General features: G+C 43.9%; 1 protein-coding gene across 1 annotated transcript in view; it reads left to right on the top strand.

Annotated features, from left to right (window-relative positions):
* LOC144684618 (sodium- and chloride-dependent GABA transporter 1) overlaps positions 1 to 22,325 on the top strand; it is a 138,582-nt gene that overhangs the window by 95,927 nt on the left and 20,330 nt on the right. The window contains exons 7-10 of the mRNA XM_078548628.1: positions 12,181 to 12,305; positions 13,645 to 13,757; positions 17,854 to 17,994; positions 19,170 to 19,269. Of these exons, the coding sequence (XP_078404754.1) occupies positions 12,181 to 12,305; positions 13,645 to 13,757; positions 17,854 to 17,994; positions 19,170 to 19,269 (479 nt within the window). The remainder of the gene's footprint in view (positions 1 to 12,180; positions 12,306 to 13,644; positions 13,758 to 17,853; positions 17,995 to 19,169; positions 19,270 to 22,325) is intronic.

The raw sequence follows: 22,325 nt of genomic DNA, 5'->3' as shown, positions 1-22,325 counted from the left end.
TGCTAGTATCTTGCCTCTAACACCATGGGCTCTTATCTTACTGAGCAGCCTCCTGTGCGGCACTTTGTCAAAGGCCTTCTGGAAGTCCAAGTAGATAACATCCATTGGCTCTCCTTTGTCTAACCTACTCATTACCTCCTCAAAGAATTCTAACAGATTTGTCAGGCATGAAACTATGAAACTTTGCCCTATTTTACCATGCCATGAAGATCAAATTTTACTCCACGGTATTTAAACTTTCAGAAAACATTTAATGTTTCACATGAAAAGCTGATGTGCAGCATAAACCAGTGGGTATTCTAGGTCAAACTTGGGAATGTGTTAGGAATTGGCTGAAAGGTGTAAAGCAATGGACCAAGGAGTAAGATCAGGCTGGGCAGATGTATTGAGTCGAGTACCCCAAGTACTGGTACTGGGGCCCCAACCATTGATGATTCAGATAAATGATCTGGATTCCTATTTTGAATACAGTTCTGGCTGTTAAGGTCTTTGGAAAACATTTAAGTGCCAGAAAGAGCCCAGAGAATGGTAACAGGCCATGTATTAGATGACTGAGTTATAAGGAAACTCTGGCTTTGAAAAGAAATAAATTAGACAGAACTTTATAGCGATATGTAAGTGGTATCTGAATAGTATCTAAGTAGATCCATTGCAGGCAGAATCAGGAGAATTTATAATGGGGGATAGAGAAATGGCAGAGAAGCTAAATGATTACTTTGTGCCTATCTTCACTGAAGAAGACACAATAAATCTCCCAGAATTAGAGATCCAAGAGACGAGGGAGAATGAGGAATTGAAGGAAAATAATATTAGTAAGCAGGTTGTATTGGAGAAATTAATAGGACCGAAGGTTGATAAGTCCCCAGGACCAGATATTCTACATCCCAGAGTGTTGAAAAATGTAGCTATGGAGATAGAGGATGCATTGGTGATAATCTTCCAAAATTCTATAGATTCTGGAATGGTTCCTGCAGTTTGGAAGGTAGCAAATCTCACCCCACTATTTAAGAAGGGAGAGAGAGAGGAAGCCTTATAACAGTAGTAGGGAAAATGCTGGAAGCTGTTATAAAGGATGTGGTAAATGGAAACTTAAATAATAATGATCTGACTGGATATGGTCAACATGGATTTACGAATGGGAAATCATGTTTGACAAACCTGTTGGTGTTTTTTGAGGATGTTACTAACATGGACAAAGGGGATGTAGTATACTTGGATTTTCAGAAGACTTTTGATAAAGTCCACCACAGGAGGTTGGTTAGCAAAAAGTAAAGCACACGGGATGGGAGGTAATATACTGCTATGGATTAAGGATTGGTTAACAGGCAGAAAACAGACATTAGGAATAAACGGGTCATTCTCGTGTTGGCAAGCTGTAACGAGTGGGGCACCGTAAGGATCAGTGCTTGGGCCCCAGCTGTTCACAATATATATCAATGATTTGGATGTGGGGACCAATTGTAATGTTTCCAAGTTTGCAGATGACACAAAGCTAGGTGGGAATGTGTGTTGTGAGGAAGATGTAAAACGGCTACAGGAGGATTTGGACAGACTTAGTGAGTGGGCAAGAACGTGGCAGATGGAGCATAATGTGGAAAAATGTTAGGTTATCCACTTTGGTAGGAGGAACAGATGTGCAGAGTATTTCTTAAATGGTGAGCAATTAGAAAGTGTAGATGTACAAAGGGACCTGGGTACCCTCATCAATAAGTCACTGAAGGCTAACATGCAGGTGCAGCAAGCAATTAGGAAGGCTAATGGTATGTTAGCCTTTATCTCAAGGGGATTTGAGTACAGAAGTAGCAAAGTCTTGCTTCAATTGTGTAGACCTTGATTAGATGGCATCTGAAGTACTGCGTGCAGTTTTGGTTCCTTACTTTAGGAAAGATATTATTGTCATAGAGGGAGTGCAGCAAAGGTTCACCAGACTTATTCCTGGGACGGCGGGACTGTCCTATAATGAGAGATTGGGAAAACTAGGCCTGTTTTCTCTAGAGTTTTGAAGACTGAGAGGTGATCTCATTGAAACCTATAAAATACTTAAAGAGATAGACAGGGTAGATGCAGGTAAGATGTTTCCTCTGGTTGGGGAGTCTAGAACCAGGGGGCACAATTTCAAAATAAGGTGGAAGCCACTTAGGACTGAGATGAGGAGAATTATTTTTTCTCAGAGGGTTGTGGATGTTTGAAATTCTCTACCCCAGAGGGCCGTGGAAGCTCAGTCACAGTATGTTTAAAACAGAGATTGACAGATTTCTAAATACCAATGACACAAAGGGATATGGGGATAGTGTGGGAAAAAGGAATTGAAATGGATGATCAGCCATGATCGTATTGAATAGCAGAGCGGGCTTGATGGGCTGAAATGGCCTACTCCTGCTCCTATGTTCCTACGTTAAACCATGACTAAAGGACAAGGGGACAGAGATAGAAAACTAGAAAATGGCAATTTCAAAAGGGCAACAACTCTGAAGTTAATTAAAAAGCAGTTAGACAATGTAATGGGATGCATTGAAGCTCTCTATGAAAGATCAGCCAAATGGCCTTCCTCATTTGTATTTATCCTTGTGATCTTTTGGATTATGTGAAAGCCCCTAAAATGACTATCATTGATTAAGGAAATAATGAGCCATTATAACTTCATTATTTCTGATATCCTCAGTCCTTCTTGTCCTGGAATCTTCAAGTTTCTAAAGCCCAAACTTTGTGTCACCTAATTGCTACTTCCTAATTTATTTCATCTCTCTTTTTGACTCTTTTTAGCCTGCACTATTGGTCTCAGCCCTTCAGCTTAGTAAATGGTTTGGTTTCTTAATAAAAAAAACTTGCCTGTTTAATCAAAGTTCTCTCACATCTACTAGTGTCAATTTTCCACCTGTGGGCAACAGGCACTTTCCCTGGGCAAGAGACATTCTCTGGGCAAGAGATGTTCCTGGACAACGTAAGAACATAAAAAATAGGAGCAGGAGTGGACCATATATCACCTCGGGTCTGCTCTGATATTCAAAAAATTCATGGCTGATCTTCAGCCTTAACTTCACTTTCTCACCTGCTCCCCAAATCCTTTGATTCGCTGAGAAACCAAAAGTCCATTTATCTCAATCTTTAATATAGTCAACAATGGAGAATCCATAACCTCTGGGTTGGAGAATTTCAAAGATTCTGAATGAAGAAATTTCTCCTCATCTCAGCCCTAAATGATCAACCCTTTATTCTGAGGGCAGAATCATCCCAGGTTTGCACTAAGTGCAGTAGCGGGTGGGTAAGACAACGTTCTACCCGCCAGCTGCAATGGCGGCTTTTCACACTTTTTCATCCCAGATCCGCCACATTAATTATGCATTCCCAGGAAACACGCCATTTCCATGGCGGGCAGGCTCTCGTTCACCTCACCGCTTCATCACGCCGGGTGCCATATTTAAAGTGTAGCCGTGCGCACACATCTCAGTGCTTCCAGCCCACGACTGCTGCAAAGATGACATGGCTCTGAAAGACAAAAAGACTACAACCCCTAGGTTCAGTGATGCGTCCCTCTAACACTTTTTGGACACATGATGTCCTGCATCCCCGCTCTGGATGGGCAGCAACATCACTAATCCGGCTTGGGAGGCGGTGGCAGCGGTGGTCAGCGCCAACACCCTCAAAAGAGGACAGCCACCCAGTGCCACAAGAGGATGAATGATCTTTTCCATTCCGCCAGGGTAAGTCACTCTTCTCATCACTCTCAGCTCACACACTCACAAACATCACACATCCACAGGGCCCTCACTCACTGCCGGTTCAAAGGACATCACCATTCACTCTCTCACACTCACCATCATTGTCCTCAAAAACAGAATTACCTGGAAAAGTGTAAGCAGGATGCCTGCCAGGCCAGGCATACTTATCATCTGGCCTGGCAGGCATCCTGCTTACACTCTCTCCATCTCTATTCTGCAGGACCAGCTGGCACACAACAAGAGGGAGAGGTCACAGGCCAGTGGAGGAATGCCTGAAATCAAGAGCCTCACGGGCTTTGAAACCAGAGCCTTCCAGCTGGCCTGTGACGATCTGGACCAGTCCTGTGCTGACGGTGACGTCGGTGGTGCTCTACCAAGTGAGGATCCAGCAGTGCAACATCCATCAGACAACCATGCTGTGAGTGATGTGTCCTGTTTCACAGGCCACTGCCATGCACTAATTATCTCCCCTTGCTTCCGCAGGCACATCTGGAAAACAGCCGACGGAGTCCATGACCCAGGGCCTCCAATGAAGCCCCGAAGAAACCTCTGAAGAGGAATCTGGAGGCACCCTCCCTGAAGTCCCATCACAGCGCTCACCACACCCTCCACCAGCGCAGAGACACACACTCGGTGGGACTTTGCTTTAGAGTAGGCTCGGGATCACAATCTGGTGAGCACATCACACTATCGGACCCACAGCAGGCGCCGGCAGGGACTTCCCAGGTGTCCGACACTCAGAGAACTGCTGGAGGCCAGAAATTTGCTGCATCCAAGTCAGATGAAAAGCTTCTGGATTCGGTCATTTCACAGTTGCTGGAGCCGCAAATGCAAGCTCGGAAACATCAGGACAGGATGTCCTCCGATTGCAAGGCACAATGGAGGAGTCTGTCCACCTTCAGGCTGAGGTGATAGTGCCAGCATGCCAACGCACCGAGGTCAACACTGGCAGGATGGTGGCCACCATGGAGACCTTGGTCCAGTGTGTCACTCCTGCATTGCTGCGTGGGCTCAACTCCACTGCTAATGCCATAGTTGGCCTCCAACAATGTGCACATGAAAGGGGTGTGGGGCAGTTTGATCTCACTCCAGCTACCCTTTCTCCTCAAGGCATCAGCCAGGGGCCCCTGGCCACCCATAGGGAGGGGGATCAGCAGGTGTACCCCCCAGGGCCATCCATCCAGGTGACTCCGGGAGCGGCCGGCCCATCCAAATCCCCTCTCCCTGTGACCTCAGCAACTCCAGCTTCACAGGCCGAGGAGGGTGCCACTGCCACACAGCAGGACCCCGAAAGCAGGCCGGAGCCCTCCAGGTCTCGGCCCTCCAGAGGACGCCCGCCAAGGTCATCACAGACAGGATGTAGCAGTCAGCAGGCTGCCACCACCTCCACTGTAGATGGCCGGGCGGCAGGGTTAGGAAAGTTAAGAAGATGTGGTTGAACAGCCTGGGCACGGGTGTTAATCATTTGTACAGAATGTTCACTATTGTCATAAACTCCCTGCCTATGGCTCCTTGTTCTGATGAGCAGTGTTCTTGTCACTCAAATGTGAAACCTTTCTGCACAAGATAAAGGCAGGTGTCTCAGCCCAGGGTCTCTTCCCTGTGCTTTGTGTAGCCTTCAGCCCAAAGTGATGGTCTAGTCTCTCACTCCCTGGACACATTCCTGATGCCTGCACCTCAATGGTGCTTGTCATTGCTGTCCGAATGTTGTGGGCAGGTGTCACAGAGTTCTGTCACTCTATCTGTGTATTCTCAGCACCTTTAAGATGGGGCTGGCCCCCATCTCTTCAACATCTGTGACCGGTGACGCTGTGCTCCTGAAGGAGTCAGGTGCTGAAGGCAGACAAAGGATCAGATGCTTTTAAAGTTTCATGGCTGCATCTCTATGATATGATCCTGATCACAGAGCGCAAGCGAGCTGCCCTCGGCCAGACAAGAGTTGGACATTCTCAGAGGCTATGTGAAGATCTATGGAGTGTCCTCACAGCATGTCATCATCATCCTCCTGCAAATGAGTGATTATTAGGGCCTCCATTGCATCTCCATGACAGGAGCATTATAACAGAGGGTATGTGTGCTTCCTTAAGTCAGACTGGAGTCAAACGCTCACAGACGCAACGTGAGGATCTATGGTGTCTCCTCACTGCATGTCGTCATCATCCTCCACAAATCTAGCAGCTATCAGGGCCACCTGAGCGCGCCTGCCTTGTCTAGCCAGTGCGAGGGCCTTACCCCCGTCACCATCGCCTTCGAGGACCCCCTCACCCTCATCCCCGTCAGCATCTTCCTCACCGGAGGAGATGTGCAGCTCCTCCATCTCCTCAGCCAGCTCCTCTCCCCGTTGCAGTGCCAGGTTTTAAAGGGCGCAGCAGGCGACAATGATGCATGACATTCTCTGTGGACTATATTGCAGAGCTCCACCAGACCGGTCCAGGCACTGGAATCTCATCTTCACTATCCTGATGGTTTGCTCCACCAAGTTGCGAGTTACAGCATGGGCCTCGTTATACCCTCACTCTGCTGCAGTCTGAGGCTGCTGCACGGGTGTCGTCACCCACGGCCTCTGTGGGTAACCCTTGTCTGCGAGGAGCCATCCTTGCAGCTTCTGAAAGATGTCAGGGATCTGTGACCGACTGAGAATGTGGGATTCGAGGACACTGCCTGGAAACCGTGCGCAGAGCTGCAGGATGCATTTGTGGTGGTCACACACCAGCTGTACATTCAACCAATAGAGTCCCCTGAGGTTGACATAGTTGACCGCGAGTTGCGACGGAGATCTGAGCGCCACAGGAGTGCAGTCAATGGCCTCTAGCTTCTCTACCCACTCAAGCAACGTAGAAGCATCAAAGTGCCACCAAGTGCTCCAGAGGTTTTCACCCTTCATACACCGTGTTTTAGTGGACCGCAGAACAGTTGGATGACTGGGCACGTTGTACAATCTCCTTGCTAAAGCTGGCTGTGGAGCAGTCACTGGTGGAGTTGCTCACAGCCCCTTGCAATGTCATCCCAGTTTGGACCAGTCACCCCCATGGTGTAAGCTAACAGTGCAGCCTTGCAGTGTGGGTTAGAAGAATGCTGCGCCTGAGCTGAGAGCACAGCATGCAGTCCAATGGGCAAAGTTGCCGCCAATTGGTCGGGTGGAGTGGGGCAGAGGAAGGTGGGGTTTCGGGCAGCCGTGCAGCGCACTAAACTCTGGCCATCCAAGTGGTGGCCAGCACTCTCTGGGATGCGTTAAGGGGCCTTCAGACTTAACCGAGAACCATTATCGCCAAAGACTGTGCATGTCGAGGGAACTGTGGGAAACCTGAGATCTGGGCAAATCCAATCACTCTTGCATCCTGGTTGTTCTGGTCCAGGGCAGAATGCACAAAGTTGTGTGCCCTCGCAAAGATGGCCTCCGTGACCTCATGGATGCATTTGTGGGTGGAGGCTTGTGACCAACCAGCTCCCTAGACATGCGCAGTCTTCGGTGACACTGGTCATCTCGCCGGAATGAAAGACAGCGTCTATAAACCCTGGGTCTAGCTAAGGGTTGACCAACAGCTTGCTGTGGCTCTTAGGCAGCACGTGTGGGAGCCCCAGCCGCCCCTTCTTCCTGAGGGTGCTGCTCCTCCCTCTGCGCAGCCAGATGCCTCAACCACTCTCTTCTCAGTCGTCTTCACTCTCTGTACACTACAAGGCATACAGCTAGTTCACCAGGATCTGTGATCCTGATGTACTCCTCCTGCAGTATGAAAGAGAGAGATGCGTGGGTTAGCATGGGTGTACAAAGAACCTCTCTTGGTTAAGTCTGAAGGCCCCTTAACGCATCCCAGAGAGTGCCGGCCACCACTTGGATGGCCAGAGATTAGTGCACTGCATGGCTGCCCAAAACCGCACCCATCTCTGCCCCACTCCAGCCGACTGATTGGCAGCAGCTTTGCCCACTGGACTGCATGCTGTGCTCTCAGCTCAGGCACAGGCATTCTCCTAACCCGCACTGCAAGGCTGCACAGTTAGCTTGAACCATGGGGGAGACTGGTCCAATCCGGGATGACATTGTAAGGGGCTGTGAGCAACTCCAGCAGTGACTGCTCCATGGCCAGCTTTAGCAAGGGGATTGTACAATGTGCTCAGTCATCCAACTGTTCCGCAGTCCACTAAAACACTCATTAGTTTGCAGTCTGTGCCCAAGGGGTGAAAAGCTCTGGAGCACTTGATGGCACTTTGAAGCCTCTGCGTTGTTTGAGTGGGCAGAGAAGCTAGAGGCCCGACTCCAATCATATCAATGTCCTGCGCCTGAACTGTCTCAGCTGCAGTGTCCCTAATACGTGGCCGCTTCCCTCACCCCTCATCCACCCTACCCCACATGTGCCTGTGGGCAACCCTCAACCGCAGGGCAGCCCTTGCCCCCCACCCCCAAGTTGCCTCATTCACAGGGCAGCCCATGCAACCCCCCACCCCCAAACACACCTCAACCGCAGGGCAGCCCTTTGCCCTTTGCCCTCACCACCCCCCCCCAGCCAACTCCCAATGTGCCTCAACCTTGAAGTCCAACAGGTGACCCAGGCGAGCACTCTGGAACATTACTGTGTACTCACCTCCGAGTTATATGCTGTTGTAAAGCACGTCAGCTTGATCAGGCAGACGATCCAGCAGGATGGGAGGGTGTTGGGGAATGATTCCGGCGGGCTTGGCTTATAATGAAATGCAGATGTATTACAGTGAGGATCCTGACGTCCAATGGCAGGAAACACAGCCCGCCATTGGCGGGTCGAGCGGACAGTCGCAAACTAGTATCACGACGTCATAAAACCGATTTTTGGCCTTCTCACCATATTGTCCACTCACACCACTGAACACGCTTGACGCCAGCAGGCACGGACTATTCTGCCCTGAGACTGTGTTCCCATGTTCTACCTTCTGCAGCCAGGGGAAGGAACCTCTCAGTGCCTGCCCTGTCAAGCCTCTTCAAAATCTTGTGTGTTTTAATGAGATCACCTTTCACTCTTCTAGACTCCAGATAGTATAGGCCCAATTTACTCACCCTGTCATCATAGGGCAATGCTGTTATCCCAGGAACCAAATGAGTAACCCTTCACTACCGCCTCTGAGGCAAGTATAATGCTTCCTTAGACATGGAGAACAAGACAGCGCACGGTACTCCAGGTCTCACCAAAGCCCTGTGCAATTGTAGCAACAATGTCCTTGCACTCCAGCCCCTTTGCAATAAAGGCCTCATTCTATTTGCCTCCCTCATTGGTTGCTGTACCTGCATGTTAAATTTTTGTGTTCCTTGTATGAATACATCCAAGCCTCCCTGAACATCAACATTTGCAAATTCCATGCATTCTAAAAAATATTCTGCTTATCTATTTTTACGACCAAAGTGAATAGCCTCAGTGTTGTCCACATCATACATCATCTGCCACCTTGTTGCCCACTCACTTAACCTGTCTACATTTCTTTACAGATTCTTTGTGTCCTCCTCATAGCTTACATTCTCACATTTGTATCATCAGCAAACTTAGATACATTATTCTCTGTCTCTTTGTCTAAGCCATTAATATTGATTGTAATAACTGAAGCCTCAGCACTGATCCTTGCGGCACTTCGCTAGACACAGGCCGCCTATTTGAAAATGCCCCACTTATCCCTACTCTCTGATTCCTGTCTGTTAACCAATCTCTATCCATGCATATATGTTACCTCCAACTCCATGAGCTCTCCTTTTGCATGTTAACCCTTTACATTGCATCTTATTGAATGCCTTTTGGAAATCCAAGTAAACTACATCTACTGTCTCCCCTTTATCTACCTAATAAGTTACATTCTCAAAATTTTAACTCCAATAAATTTGTCAAATGTGATTTCCCTTTCACAAAACATTGTTGCCTCAGTCTGCTGATACTATGATTTTCTAAATTCAAGATTAAGACTTCCTTCATGATAGATTGCAACGTTTTCTCAATGACTGCTGTCAAGCTAACTAGCCTGTACTTCCCTGTTTTCTCTCTCCCTAGTTTCTGGAATAGTGATGCTTCATTTGTTAAAATTCCATTCCACTGGAACCATTCTAGAATCCACATAATTTTGGAAAATTATGACCAGTGTATCCACTACCTGTACAGCTACTTCTTTTAGAACACTATGATGTAGGCCATCAGGTCCGAGGGACTTGTCATATTTTAGACACTCAAGTTTCTCTAATACTTTTTCTCTGCTGATATTCCCTCACATCTATTAGCCCCTTGGTTAGTCTCTATCTCTGGTATATAATTTGTGTCTTCTACTGTGTCTAGAAACACAAAAAGCAGATTCTTCTGGTCGGCATGTGGGAGTGGGCCCTGCATGCCGACACGTAGAATGACACGCAGTGATGTCGGGTGTGCGTCCCGATGTCACCGCGCGTCATTCCAATCTTCAGTTCGGCCGGCGGGCACTGGAGTCAGCTGCGTGCCCGCCGAACTGTCAAAGGCCTATTAAGGCCATTAATCAACTAATTGAAGTACTTATCTGGGCTGCCTGTCCAACCTTAAGGTTGGTGGGCAGGCGAAGAGCCCAGGCGGCCTCCGCATTTTTCATGGAACCTCATCCATGGGCGGGATGAGGTTTAATGAAGGGTTTACTAATTTAATGAAATGTTTCATGTAAATTCATAAACTTGTCCCAGCTCATGTGACAATGTCACATGAGGGGACATGTCTGAATAATTTTATTTTTTTATTTTTCACATCTTTAGGACTTTTCTTAATCTCCCTGAGGCACGGCGCTGCCTAAGGGAGATTTCTGCACTCTTTTGCGTGCATGCGCGAAAGAGCGCAGACCCTGACTTTGACTCCTCCCACCGCCCATACAGGTAGCGCTGAGCACTTCCGGGTGCGCGTCACGCTTGGCGGGCCTTAATTGGTCCACCCACCTAAAATGGCAGCGTGCAACCGATCGCAGGTGGCGCCCGCTCCTGCCCAGCCCGCCCAGCGGGGAGAAAATTCTCCCCAAAATATTTGTTCAACATATCTGCCATTTCCTCATTCCCCATGATAATTTCTCCTGTCTCTGCCTCTAAGGGACCAATGTTAACTTTAGCTACTCTCCACCTTTCTATATACTTGGTAAAAGTTGTAATGATCTTGACTTACATTCTGGCTAATTTATTATAATATTCTAATTTTTTTCTGTTTTATCAACTCTTTGGTCACCCTTTGCTGGTTTCTAAATGTTCCCAATCTCAGGCTTACCACTATTTTCTATAACATTATTAGCCTCCTCTTTTAATCTAATATACTAGAAAGTCAAAGATGGATCTTTCTATAGATACAAACATACAAATTAGGGGCAGGAGTAGGCCAATTAACCCTCCACCATTCAATAATATCATGGCTGATCTAACTGTGGCCTCAACACTACTTTCTTGCCTACTTCCTTTACCCTTTGACCCCTTATTAGTCAAAAATCTATCGACCTCTACGTTAATAATATTCAATGACCCTACCTCTACTGTTCTCTGGGGAAGAGACTTCCACAAGCTCACAACCATCTGAGAGAAAAAATTTCTCCTCATCTCTGTCTTAAGTTGGAGACTGCTTATCTTTAAAATGTGTCCCCGAATTCTATTCTTTCCCACAAGGGGAAACATCCTCTCAGCATCCACTCTGTCAAGCCCCTCAGGGTCTTATGTTTCAATAAGATCACCTTTCATTCTTCTAAACTCCAGGCCCAGCCTGTCTAACTTTTCCTCATAAGATAACTCCCTCAACCCAGGAATCAGTTGAGTGAATCTTCTCTGAACTGCTTCTAATGCAATTATGTAAGGAGACCAAAACTCTACAAAGTACTCCAGATGTGGTCTCACCAATACTCTGTACTCTGTACAACTGTTGCAAAACATCCCTACTTTTATATTCCATTCCCCTTGCAATAAATGCCAACATTCCATTTGCCTTCCTAATCACTTGTTGTACCTGCATACTATATGATTCATGTACCAGGACACCCAGATCCCTCTGTACCTCAGAGTTCTGCAATCACTTTCTATTTAAGCAATATACTACGTTTCTATTCTTCCTGCCAAAGTGGACAAGTTCATATTCTCCCACATTATACTCCACCAAATACTCCACCAATATACTGCCAAATTTTTGCCCAATCACTTAACCTATCTATATCCCTTTGGAGACTCCTTGTATCCTTTTCACAACTTACTCTCTATCTTTGTTCCTGAGTATTTTTTTTAACAGATCTATTTTTATTGAAAAATTTGAATCATTGAATGGTATACGTGTTGCTGGGCACTTCTCACAATAGTCATGCCCTGGGCATTGAGCCTAGGAAAATCATTACATAGAACTTAATCAAAGAGTTAATTATTATGAATTGGAAACTCGTCTGATTATGAGTCTTCTCAAACATTTGAGTAATTTGTAAACAAATTGCTTACAGCTACATATTAATATTTAGTAATTATGTTTTCATTTCCACACAGAGATACATTGGCCATCTCATTGACTAATGCAGCCACAAGTATCTTTTCTGGGTTTGTTATTTTCTCTGCATTTGGATACATGTCCCATATGATTAAAGTCCCTATTGATGATATTGCTGTAGATGGTAAGTGAATGTAAAGATGCAAAAAGCAGCTGCAATTGACTGAGACTTGGGGCTGAATTTTTGGACCTTCTGAGGTCAGGGATGGAGGTGGGCGGGGCCCAAAGATACCAGTGCCGGCTGGTGTGCCCATTTCCCAATCCTGTTCCTGGCACCGGACATTTTTCCGATGCGGGTTCAGGCAGGGCACCTGCCCCCCACCACCCCGCCCCCATTAATCGGGTAGCCAGTTTGGCTCATTAAGAGCCTTGTTAAACTTGTGGGGTTATCCATGGGTTTCCTGACATGACAGCGGGCAGTTTGAATGCCTGGAGGTTGGCGTGAAGTGACAGGCCGAGTGCCAGTGCTCCAGGCAGGCCCAAATCTCCCCGCCTGGGTGGGGATACAGTGAAAGGCCGCCTTTTGGTGGGATTCCACCAGCCTGTGCCACACCGCAGTGGTGGCCCAGCTGCTTTTTCTGTTTTTTTTTAAACCTTTAAACGAATTGGCGAGAGGGCGTATTCATGTTCCTTTTATGGATGCTCCTCTGATGTTGGAAGGCCTCTGATTGATCCTCCAGCTTCAAGGACCTGCCTGTTGCCCTTAATTGGACAGGGAACCCAACTCTGTGCCAATTAAGGAGAAACCCCGGTCAAAAGCCAAAAGAGTCACTGTTTCTCCCCTGGGGTAAGTTCGGGACCCAGTCCCAACACCTATTTCTTGCTCCTGAAAGAAAATTAAGATCCCAAATTCTGGTGACATGCTTTAACCAGAAATATGTGCAAGTAAACGTCCAATATTTTCACCTTACCATGGTTGTAGGGATGGGGAAGATGGCATGGATGCTGCAGCATGTTGCAGTACAGAAGGCATTAAAAATAAAAGTGCTAGTGTTTCTGGCAAGATGTCTCAGCACCTTCAAATAATGAAGGAGGGTTGAGTTTGAATTCTAGTCTGTATTGAATGAGTTGATCTTGGGCAAGACAGTAGAAATACTATAGTTGGCCTCTGAGTTAGAGGAAAGAATCTCAGCTATGGTCCTTGCACACTATCCAGCAGCTCACGTATTTTTGTGGGTGTTGGATGAGGAGAGGAATGGGCCTGGCTGTGACTTCCTTATAGTCAAGTAGTTTGTCAACTCCCAGTGTCTGGTTAAGATTAATAGCTGTTGATAGAGCTGTGCCCAGAAGATATCAACACCTTCAATAGGAAAGGATGAAAGACGGAGAAAATTGGTGAGAAAAAAAGTTGCAGCAAAAAATTACGTATTTTGGAGGCAAATAATTTTTTTCCTTATTCCAATTGTTTCATGTGGTATTATCACTGCAGTAGGTAACTTATACAAAGGTTCTTAACCTTGCAGGACCAGGATTGGTGTTTGTGGTTTACCCAGAAGCCTTTATTACGATGCCAGTTTCTCCTCTGTGGGCAGTGCTGTTTTTCATTATGCTGCTGCTTTTGGGGCTTGACAGTGAGGTAAGTCATTATAAAACATTGGCAACTTCAGGATACAGTGATGACTGAGGAGGCATGGCAGCTGCAGCAGAGAATTGCAAGTTTATATCCAGTGTTGTTAAACTTTCTCTACCTTCCTGGGATACTTGCCTCTATTAGCCGAGGCATAGAAATCAAGACAGGGAGGTTATGCTGGAACTGTATAAAATACTGGTTAGGCCACAGCTGGAGTACTGCGTGCAGTTCTGGTCACTACATTATAGGAAGGATGTGATTGCACTGGAGAGGATGCAGAGGAGATTTACCAGGATGCTGCCTGGGCTGAAGGGTCTGAACTATGAGGAAAGATTGGATAGCCTAGGGTTGTTTTCCTTGGAGCAGCGAAGGTTGAGAGGGAACCTGATAGACATGTATAAGATTATTAGGGGCATAAGTAGGATGGATAGGAAGGCACATTTTCCATTAGTAGATGGGTCAATAACCAGGGGGCATAGTTTTAAGGTAAGAGATAGAAGGCAAAGAGGGGAGTTAAGGAGAAATGTTTTCACCCAGCGGGTGGTGGGAGTCTGGAACTCACTGCCTTAAAGGGTGGTTGAGTCAGAAACTCTTGTAACATTTAAGAAGTATTTAGATATTCACTTGCATTGCCATAGCCTTCAGGACTATGGGCCAAGCGCTGGAAAATGGGAATAGTGTAGTCAGATCCTTGTTGACCGGCACAGACACAATGGGCCGAATGGCCTCTTTCTGTGCTTTAAACGTCTATGAGTCTACATACAAGGAGGTGACGATTGCTAAAAAAAAATCCGCACTGTGAACAAATTCTGAATCCATCAAAAGGTCTGAAGAAAAATTGTCCAGCAGACACTAGCAGCAACTGGCCTGAAGACATCACCTACAATCCTGCAGTGATATTACACTTTCTCACCACATTAACAATTCAGACCATTGTCTCATACACAGTACCACACCAACCCACAACACCGCCCACCTCCCCCAACCACTCTCCACCCAGTTCCTGAAATTATATAAACACAGTCAAATTATATTTGGAGTGTAAAATAAATTATCTTCTCTCTCAACAGTAGAAAATTCAAATAGACCTGACCATATAAATGCTGAAATCAAGGAAGTATTTCTGCCCAATATAAATCATAACTTCATGTAACTTCTCAAACAGATAATGCATAATTTCTTTAAACATATCTAAGCATTAGTGTGTTGATTTACACAAAAAAGCTGCAAGTAATTGAGTTAAACATGGGATTGCGGCTCACTTTTGCCTAGTGAATCGTAATGTAAAAGAAACAGTTCAGCTGCCACCAGCTCAATAGCTAAAACAAATTCATTGAACAACTCATAAAGAACAAGTAATCTAACAATGATTATAATTGAATATTTACAGAAACACATATCTTAACCAACCCACCAAGAAACAAAAATAATAAAAAGATTACAATGTAATCATGCACCACTGCCCGTCAATTATGAGGGAAGGGCCTATGTTCACCAACTATTGAATGAGTAATTCCCCAAACTTGTAGGATCACCGACCAGGCAGATAAAAAAACCATTATCCATGAGTCATGTGAGAATCCCAATACCAGAAGTAAAAGGCCAAGCAGTGCCACTCTCAGTCTTACTCTCTTGTGCCTCATTTCGTAGATGGTTAGACTATTTTTCAGTCTTACTGTTAGCCATAATAACCCTCACACATCTGGATTAGAAGGTTATAGGTTCAAGTTCCACTCCAGGGCATAATCTAATGTTATGATATTTGCCAGGCTGACCAAATCCACAAGGGAAACTTGGCTCTGCTATCACAATGGTTTTGCAATTTGTATTTATTATGATGTTTGTGCACTGAATTCAGAAGTAATGAAACCACTAACACGTTTAGAGATTTTAAAAATATAAGTTAAAACATTTATTAACAAAAGAAAAGAATTAAAACACATACACAAGATTACAGTTACAATGTTATTTAATATTATAACAAATCCCAAAATTCCTAATTAACCTGACTCCCAACTACACACACCCTTTAACGCAACAGTCCAAAATAGATTTTAAATTTAGATAGGCAATCCAGCAAGGTTAGCACAAGCATCCACTCGACAGTGAAATTCCAAAGGCTTTTAACACAACTTTGGTTACTTGAACAGCAGGCTTCTGCAAAAGCGAACTGATCTCAATACAGATTCAATTAAATCAGCCACATACACACACATAAGCCTACCTTACAATATCCCACAATACTATTATGAAAAATATGATAGTTTTGTGACACTAAGCTGACACTTCAGTGCGGTACTAGAGATATCACCACATGGGTTAGATGTTAAACCCTGGCTGCTTACTCAGGTGCATGCAACAAATCCCATTGCAGTAATTGAAGAAGAGCGGGGGTGTTTTCTCAGTGTGATGGCCAGTGTGTACTCCTCAACAGAGGGCACTAAAATAAATTATTTGGTCATTTATTTTATTGTGCATTGTGGGATCTTGCTGTTCACATATTTGCTGCTGTAGTTCCCTGTATTATAACAGTGATTAAACTTTAAAAGTACTTAATTGACTGTAAAGCAAATTGGGACATTCTGAAGTTGTGAAAGGTGTTATCTAAATGTAATTTTTTTTTTCTTCTTTTAACATTAGAAATTAATTTAATCTTTTAGAAATGACCTTTAAATGCACATAGTGATGCTTTAGGAATATTAATCCATATCTTTTGAGATTTTCAAATTGTCTCCTCATGAGATTCTTACCTACCATCCTCAAAAGAACTTCCAATTACATACCTGCCTTCTTTAAGAAAACCTGATAACTAACCTTGATGAAAAAGAATTGTTTCTTTTACATCCTTGAAAAGAGTCTCCTAGGCAAACTGGATTTTAAATAACTAGCCATTCAAATTTTAAAATTCTGTCACATAAACACTGAACCAAAATTGCGCTGTCGATCTTAAATATATTAAATGTTCTAAACGTCAAGTAATAATTATTTGGGGTGTTGTAACATCCTGAGCTGGACCCTTCAGTTTGTATGGACGATGCCCAGGTGACTCGTTTCCATACTGTACCTCTTATCAGGGAGACTAACAACCTTTGCAACTTTGCATTAGGATGGGCTTTCAGAGACTGCTGAATTCTCTGTGCAATGATTAAATGTTAAAGAGGCAAATATCAAAAAATACACAATTTTGGTCACATCCACTTTGCTCAGTTTTACTTTGAAGCTTTTTTCAATCCAACTAAGAAGTCTGTCTAGTGACCTTTCTGTGCCTAACTCAGAAGCTAATTGTGTATCACCCACCAGTTTTTTCACTTCTTCCCAGCTTTTAATAATAACACATGCATAGACTATTAAATCCATGATCTGCTCCTTGGTGATTGCACTCAGTTATAGATGACTCTCGACTCTCTTTGTTTTGTTCCATCCAATAAAGGCATTCACTAAATTATCATCACACCATAAGCCTTTCTCTTATAAGATAGATTTTTTTAAATCTTACATACAGAGCAGTTTATTTCTTTGTAATGAAAAAAATGCATTTAATAGATTGAGCAGCACAGCAAGTAGGCAAATCAGCAGGACTCTGAATGATAATACTATTACTAAGCTTGGCACCAAATCTAAAACACAAAGAAAAATAAGTTTCGTTTAATTAAAAAACACAAATACTGGGCCCCTCCCACCAGCGGAATTTTCCAGTCCCGCCAAAGCCAATGGACTTTTGAACAGCTCGCCACATTTCCCGGGCTTGCCCCTGCCACAACGGGGCCATAAAATTCCACCACTGGGGCTGCACAGCAAGCCCATGGTGGGGAAAGGCACAGGGTGGGGATTGTGTCTCGGGTGCGGGCCCTTTGAAAGTAAAGGGGATCTGCTTGGCTTAAAATTTTAAATAGGGATTCTGTGCCTTTCAATTTTGGGTAATAGCCTACTTATTTTATATTTCTACTGAGCAAATTGTACTTAATTGAGTTTTATTTGGTGTTGGGATTTATTATATGGCGTTCGGGTTTTATTTAAGGAACATGTAACATTCCAGAGGAAGTCAGGGATTCATCGATGCAATTATTTCACACGTGTCTTCTTTTTCTCCCTTGTTTTACAGTTTGCTATGGTCGATGTGATGGTGACAAGTCTATTGGATGCCCACCGGGATTGGCTACTGAAATGTTTGAAAAGGAAAGAGTTTGTGGTGTTGGGTGTCTGTGTCGTAGGCTTTCTGTTCGGAATTCCAAATGTCACACAGGTATACTTTTCACCAAATGCCAGTCAAATGCATTTTCTAAGTATAAACTTTTATAATGTCAAAGTATTAGCTGAAGATACTTTATTTGGATCAAACTGCCACCGTAACTCAGACACTTTTACCTTTATTGTCTTAGCATTTTCCAGTTTGGCTAAATTTTATTTGACAGCCTTGGGCATACATTAGGGGATTTAATCATACAATTTCATAATGCATTATCATAGTTTTCCATATAAGTACCTTTGTTACAACCACCCTGGGAATTGCACATTCAAATGAAAGCAAAATACTGTAGATGCTGGAAACCTAAAATAACAACAGAAAGCGCTGGAAATACACAACGCGTCTGGCAGCCTCTGTGGTGAGAGAAACGGAGTTAACATTTCGAGTCAAATTGTGACTCTTCTTCAGAACTGAGTTCGGAACTGACAGTTCTGGAGAAGAGTCACATTCGACTCAGAACATTAACTCTCTTTCTCTCTCCACAGAGGCTGCCAGACACGCTGAGTATTTCCAACACGTTCTGTCGTCATTATCTGGGAGCTACACAGTTTGTTACGTTGGTATTGCTGAACCACCTGATCACATTTTGTCTGAAATTTCTGCCTAAAATGTTCCAGGGCAAATTCAGGCTGAATCAGACCCTGACGCTTCAACGTTGGTGAAACTATCAATTCATCCAGTAAATGTTATTGTTATAATCTCAGCCCTTCCAATCAGAATAGAGTGCAGCTGGAGAACTACAAATTGTCTGCTGCTAATGAGCTCTCTGTGTTTGGTCAGTGGACTAGGGCAGCCTGAACTTCAGGTTTGCAATACCACAAACTGTTGCTTTACAAAAAAAATCCATTCAGATCAACCTCAATCTTATATTGTGCCATTCGCTAATGCAAAATTCATAGACCAGACGTTAAAGTCCCACCCAGTTTACCTCTCATCATATGCCTCATCTTATGGAGTGAGAAGGGTTGATTCATTTTTTAAAAAAGGAGGCAGGCTTGTTTGGGCCTGATGGTCTTTTCCTATTTCTAAATATTATTAAGCTTCTTGTTAGAATATTATTGTCTCCTGTCACCCAGATTCTGACATTTCTGTGGGATCAGAACTCTAGTGTGCTTGCATCTTTCTGTCCTAAGCATTGCTTTAACGCCAGTTTTAATCTAATGTCATTTCAGGGTGGGATTTACGTTTTCCAGCTCCTAGACCACTATACCGCTCAAGTATCCATTGTTTTCCTGGCTTTCTTTGAGGTTGTTGCTATTTGCTGCATTTACGGTATGTCTGCTGTGTTTCTTATCGTGAACTGATCTCAATACAGATTCAATCAAATAGATCTGTTTCAAAATTAAAGCCAATTGTTTATCAGGGCATCAATCCCTAAATTACAAGGAGTTGGCATAATCTTTATCATAACAATACTGTAACTGTTGAATAGAGAAGAATAATATAACACAGGTATCAATCTACTAATTTAAAAATGACCAGTTGTATCAATTAAATTAAACTTTAAATGCATTAAACATTAAATGTGACCTTTTCCAAATTAAAAGAATCCTAACTCCATTTAATAAAAAGTATCAGTGAACAACACTAAACCTCTCCCAAATTCAAGGGGTGCATTGGATCCATCACACAAACACACACAAATGAAAATTAATTGGAATGCCAAGGAGTCATTGGACTAGCCAAAATCTGATTTGGAAGGACACGTTTTAAACAATCAGCTTCTCATAGCAACCATGTCATAGAAAGTGAGCAAGCCAACATTTCGATGTTGGAGACAGTAGATATACAGGCCCACTATCCCACCATGGACACTCCCAGCTGGCCCTCCTATAATCATGCAAAAATAACACTTTGGTACGCTACACTTAACACAGAGTTAAGTGCGTACAACTCCCAGATACTTAACTCCCAGCGAAATTAAATGGATTGATTGAAGAGGATGGACAGACGAAGCCAAAATAAGAAGAAAGCCTATTGGCTCTGCTGGGTGAAGCAGCAATTTACACATAGAACAGTAAAGAACGAGGTTTAACAGTGTCCAGGCTGTCTGAGTTAACCAGGGGGTCACTCTTCTTTTTTATTCTTTCATGGGATGTGGGCGTTACTGGCAAGGCCAGAATTTATTGCCCACCCATAATTGCCATTGAACTGAGTGGCTTGCTAGGCCATTTCAGTTAAGAGTCAACCACATTGCTGTGGGTCTGGAGTGACATGTAGGCCAGATTAGGTAAGGGATGGCAGATTTCCTTCCTGAAAGGATATTAGTGAACCAGGTGGGTTTTTACAACAATGATAGTTTCACGGTCACCATTACTGAGACTAGTTTTATATTCCAGATTATTTTATTAATTAAATTTAAATTCCACCAGCTGCCATGGTGGAATTTGAACCCATGTACCCAGAACATTAGCCTGGGCCTCTGGATCACTAGCCCAGTGACATTACCACTATGCTACCATCTCCGCTAATTGAGTCGTTGGGCCCATGGACATTTAGATTAAGGAAGAATGCACTGGCCAGTTCTCAGTCCTGGTCACTATCAACAACGCTCTGCTGGAAATGTGCGTGTGTGGCCATTAAATAAAGACAGGAACAACTTCAGCTGTGATGCTGTCCATTGGCAAATAGACTACTGACATTCACTGTTGAGACACACAGCCCATTCATGCAAACACTACGCAAGACCTCCTGAATATCTGGATGCACTATATATATATATATCACAGGGTTTTCCAACATCCACTTGGGAAGTCTTTTCTTCACATAAGTCAGAAATAAAGAAAAGGAGAGTGCCACGGACGGGAGAGAGGAGCAAAACTGAAATAATTTATTCTCTCACTGCCTGTCTGTAAGCAGAGGGTTTTTTTTGTTTTAAAAATAGGCTGTGTCACTTATTCCAAAAACCCTTTGTTTGTTTCATCAATTTTTAAAGCAAGCCACAGTAAACTCCCTTGGGATTAAATTGGTTAGTTTACTCGCACATTCAAACCCTCTCTCTCTCACACACACACACACACACACACGGGATAGGAAAGAGGGGTTTTATAACTACAAATAACTTAACAGTAAAAAGGACAATGGAAATAGATATCAGTTCACATGATTGCCAGAGTCCAGAAAGTTCACAGAGACATTCCAGTTCAGGCAGGTTCCTGGCTAAAGGCAGAAGTGCAGAATTCCTTTAAAGGTGATGGTGACACAGTGAGATGAGGTTGATATTCAGGGACCTGATCTGACTTGCAGGTGGTAGCTGGTGCCTTCCAGATAAAAGGTCTTCAAGGGGGGCTTGTAGCAGGCTGCTTGGTCAGCCTGGAGACCTGCTATTGGGTCTTTGCAGGTTGGATTTAACTCAGCAGATTGTTCTACTTCTGAGTTCTCAACTGTATATAGAGATTTCAATATGGTCACTCAAGTCATGTGACCTCCTTCCTCTACAATGATTCCATAATGGGATGTTTATCTGGTGTCTGGATCTGGCTTTTGTTGGGTGGTTTATAATGTCCCAGTCATTAGCCTCTGAAAGAGTCATCATCTATATTGATGAACCTGTTCCAAGTAGCCATTGCCTTGGTAACCTCTTGGGTTCCGCTAGAGGGGTAAGCTTACAGAGATGCAAATTATGTCCATTTACTTTCAATTGTTCCTTTTTTGAAATAGACCTTGATAATCCCAGTGTGAGGTTCCATGAGCAACATGTTAGGGCATATTTCCAGTGCAATCCATAAAATGTCTTAGTGGTCAAGTTACAATTCCAGGTATCAGGTGATTTGTGGTGGCCATCTTTTTGTTCAGCAAAGTTCATTTTTGAATAATCAAAACAGAATAAAGTTTGATTTGCATTGTTTATGATTTCTTTTATGTTTTAGGGACATGTCAAAAGACTTGCACCTTTCACAACTTCAGAATGTCCCAAGTACTTTATAGCCGATTAAATACTTTGGAACTGTAGTTCTTGTCATAATTTAGGAAGTGCAGCAGCCAATTTGCTCATAACAAACTCCTACAAACCACAGTATGATGATGGCCTGATAATCTATTTATTGTGATGTTGATTGAGGGATAAATATCAGCCAGAATGTCTGGGATATCTCCCCTGATCTTTTTTGAAAAAGTGCCATGCAATTTGGTAAATGGAGACTCAGTTTAAAGTATCATCCGAAAGATGCTATCTTTGACAGTGCAGTACTCCCTCAGTACTGCATTGGAGTATCAGCCTTCATTTTTTTATTCTCAAGTCTCTGGAGTTTCATTAGGCAAAGTCAGGTCTGATCCTTTGACAACTATGCTGGCCGCAATTGACTAGGCTCCATTCATATAATTGCCCA

Source organism: Cetorhinus maximus, chromosome 9 (genome assembly GCF_964194155.1).
Source record: "Cetorhinus maximus chromosome 9, sCetMax3.hap1.1, whole genome shotgun sequence".
In the NCBI taxonomy this organism is placed as follows: domain Eukaryota; kingdom Metazoa; phylum Chordata; class Chondrichthyes; order Lamniformes; family Cetorhinidae; genus Cetorhinus; species Cetorhinus maximus.
The sequence above is the reverse complement of the archived record's forward strand: the minus strand, read 5'-3'. Positions and strand labels throughout refer to the sequence as shown.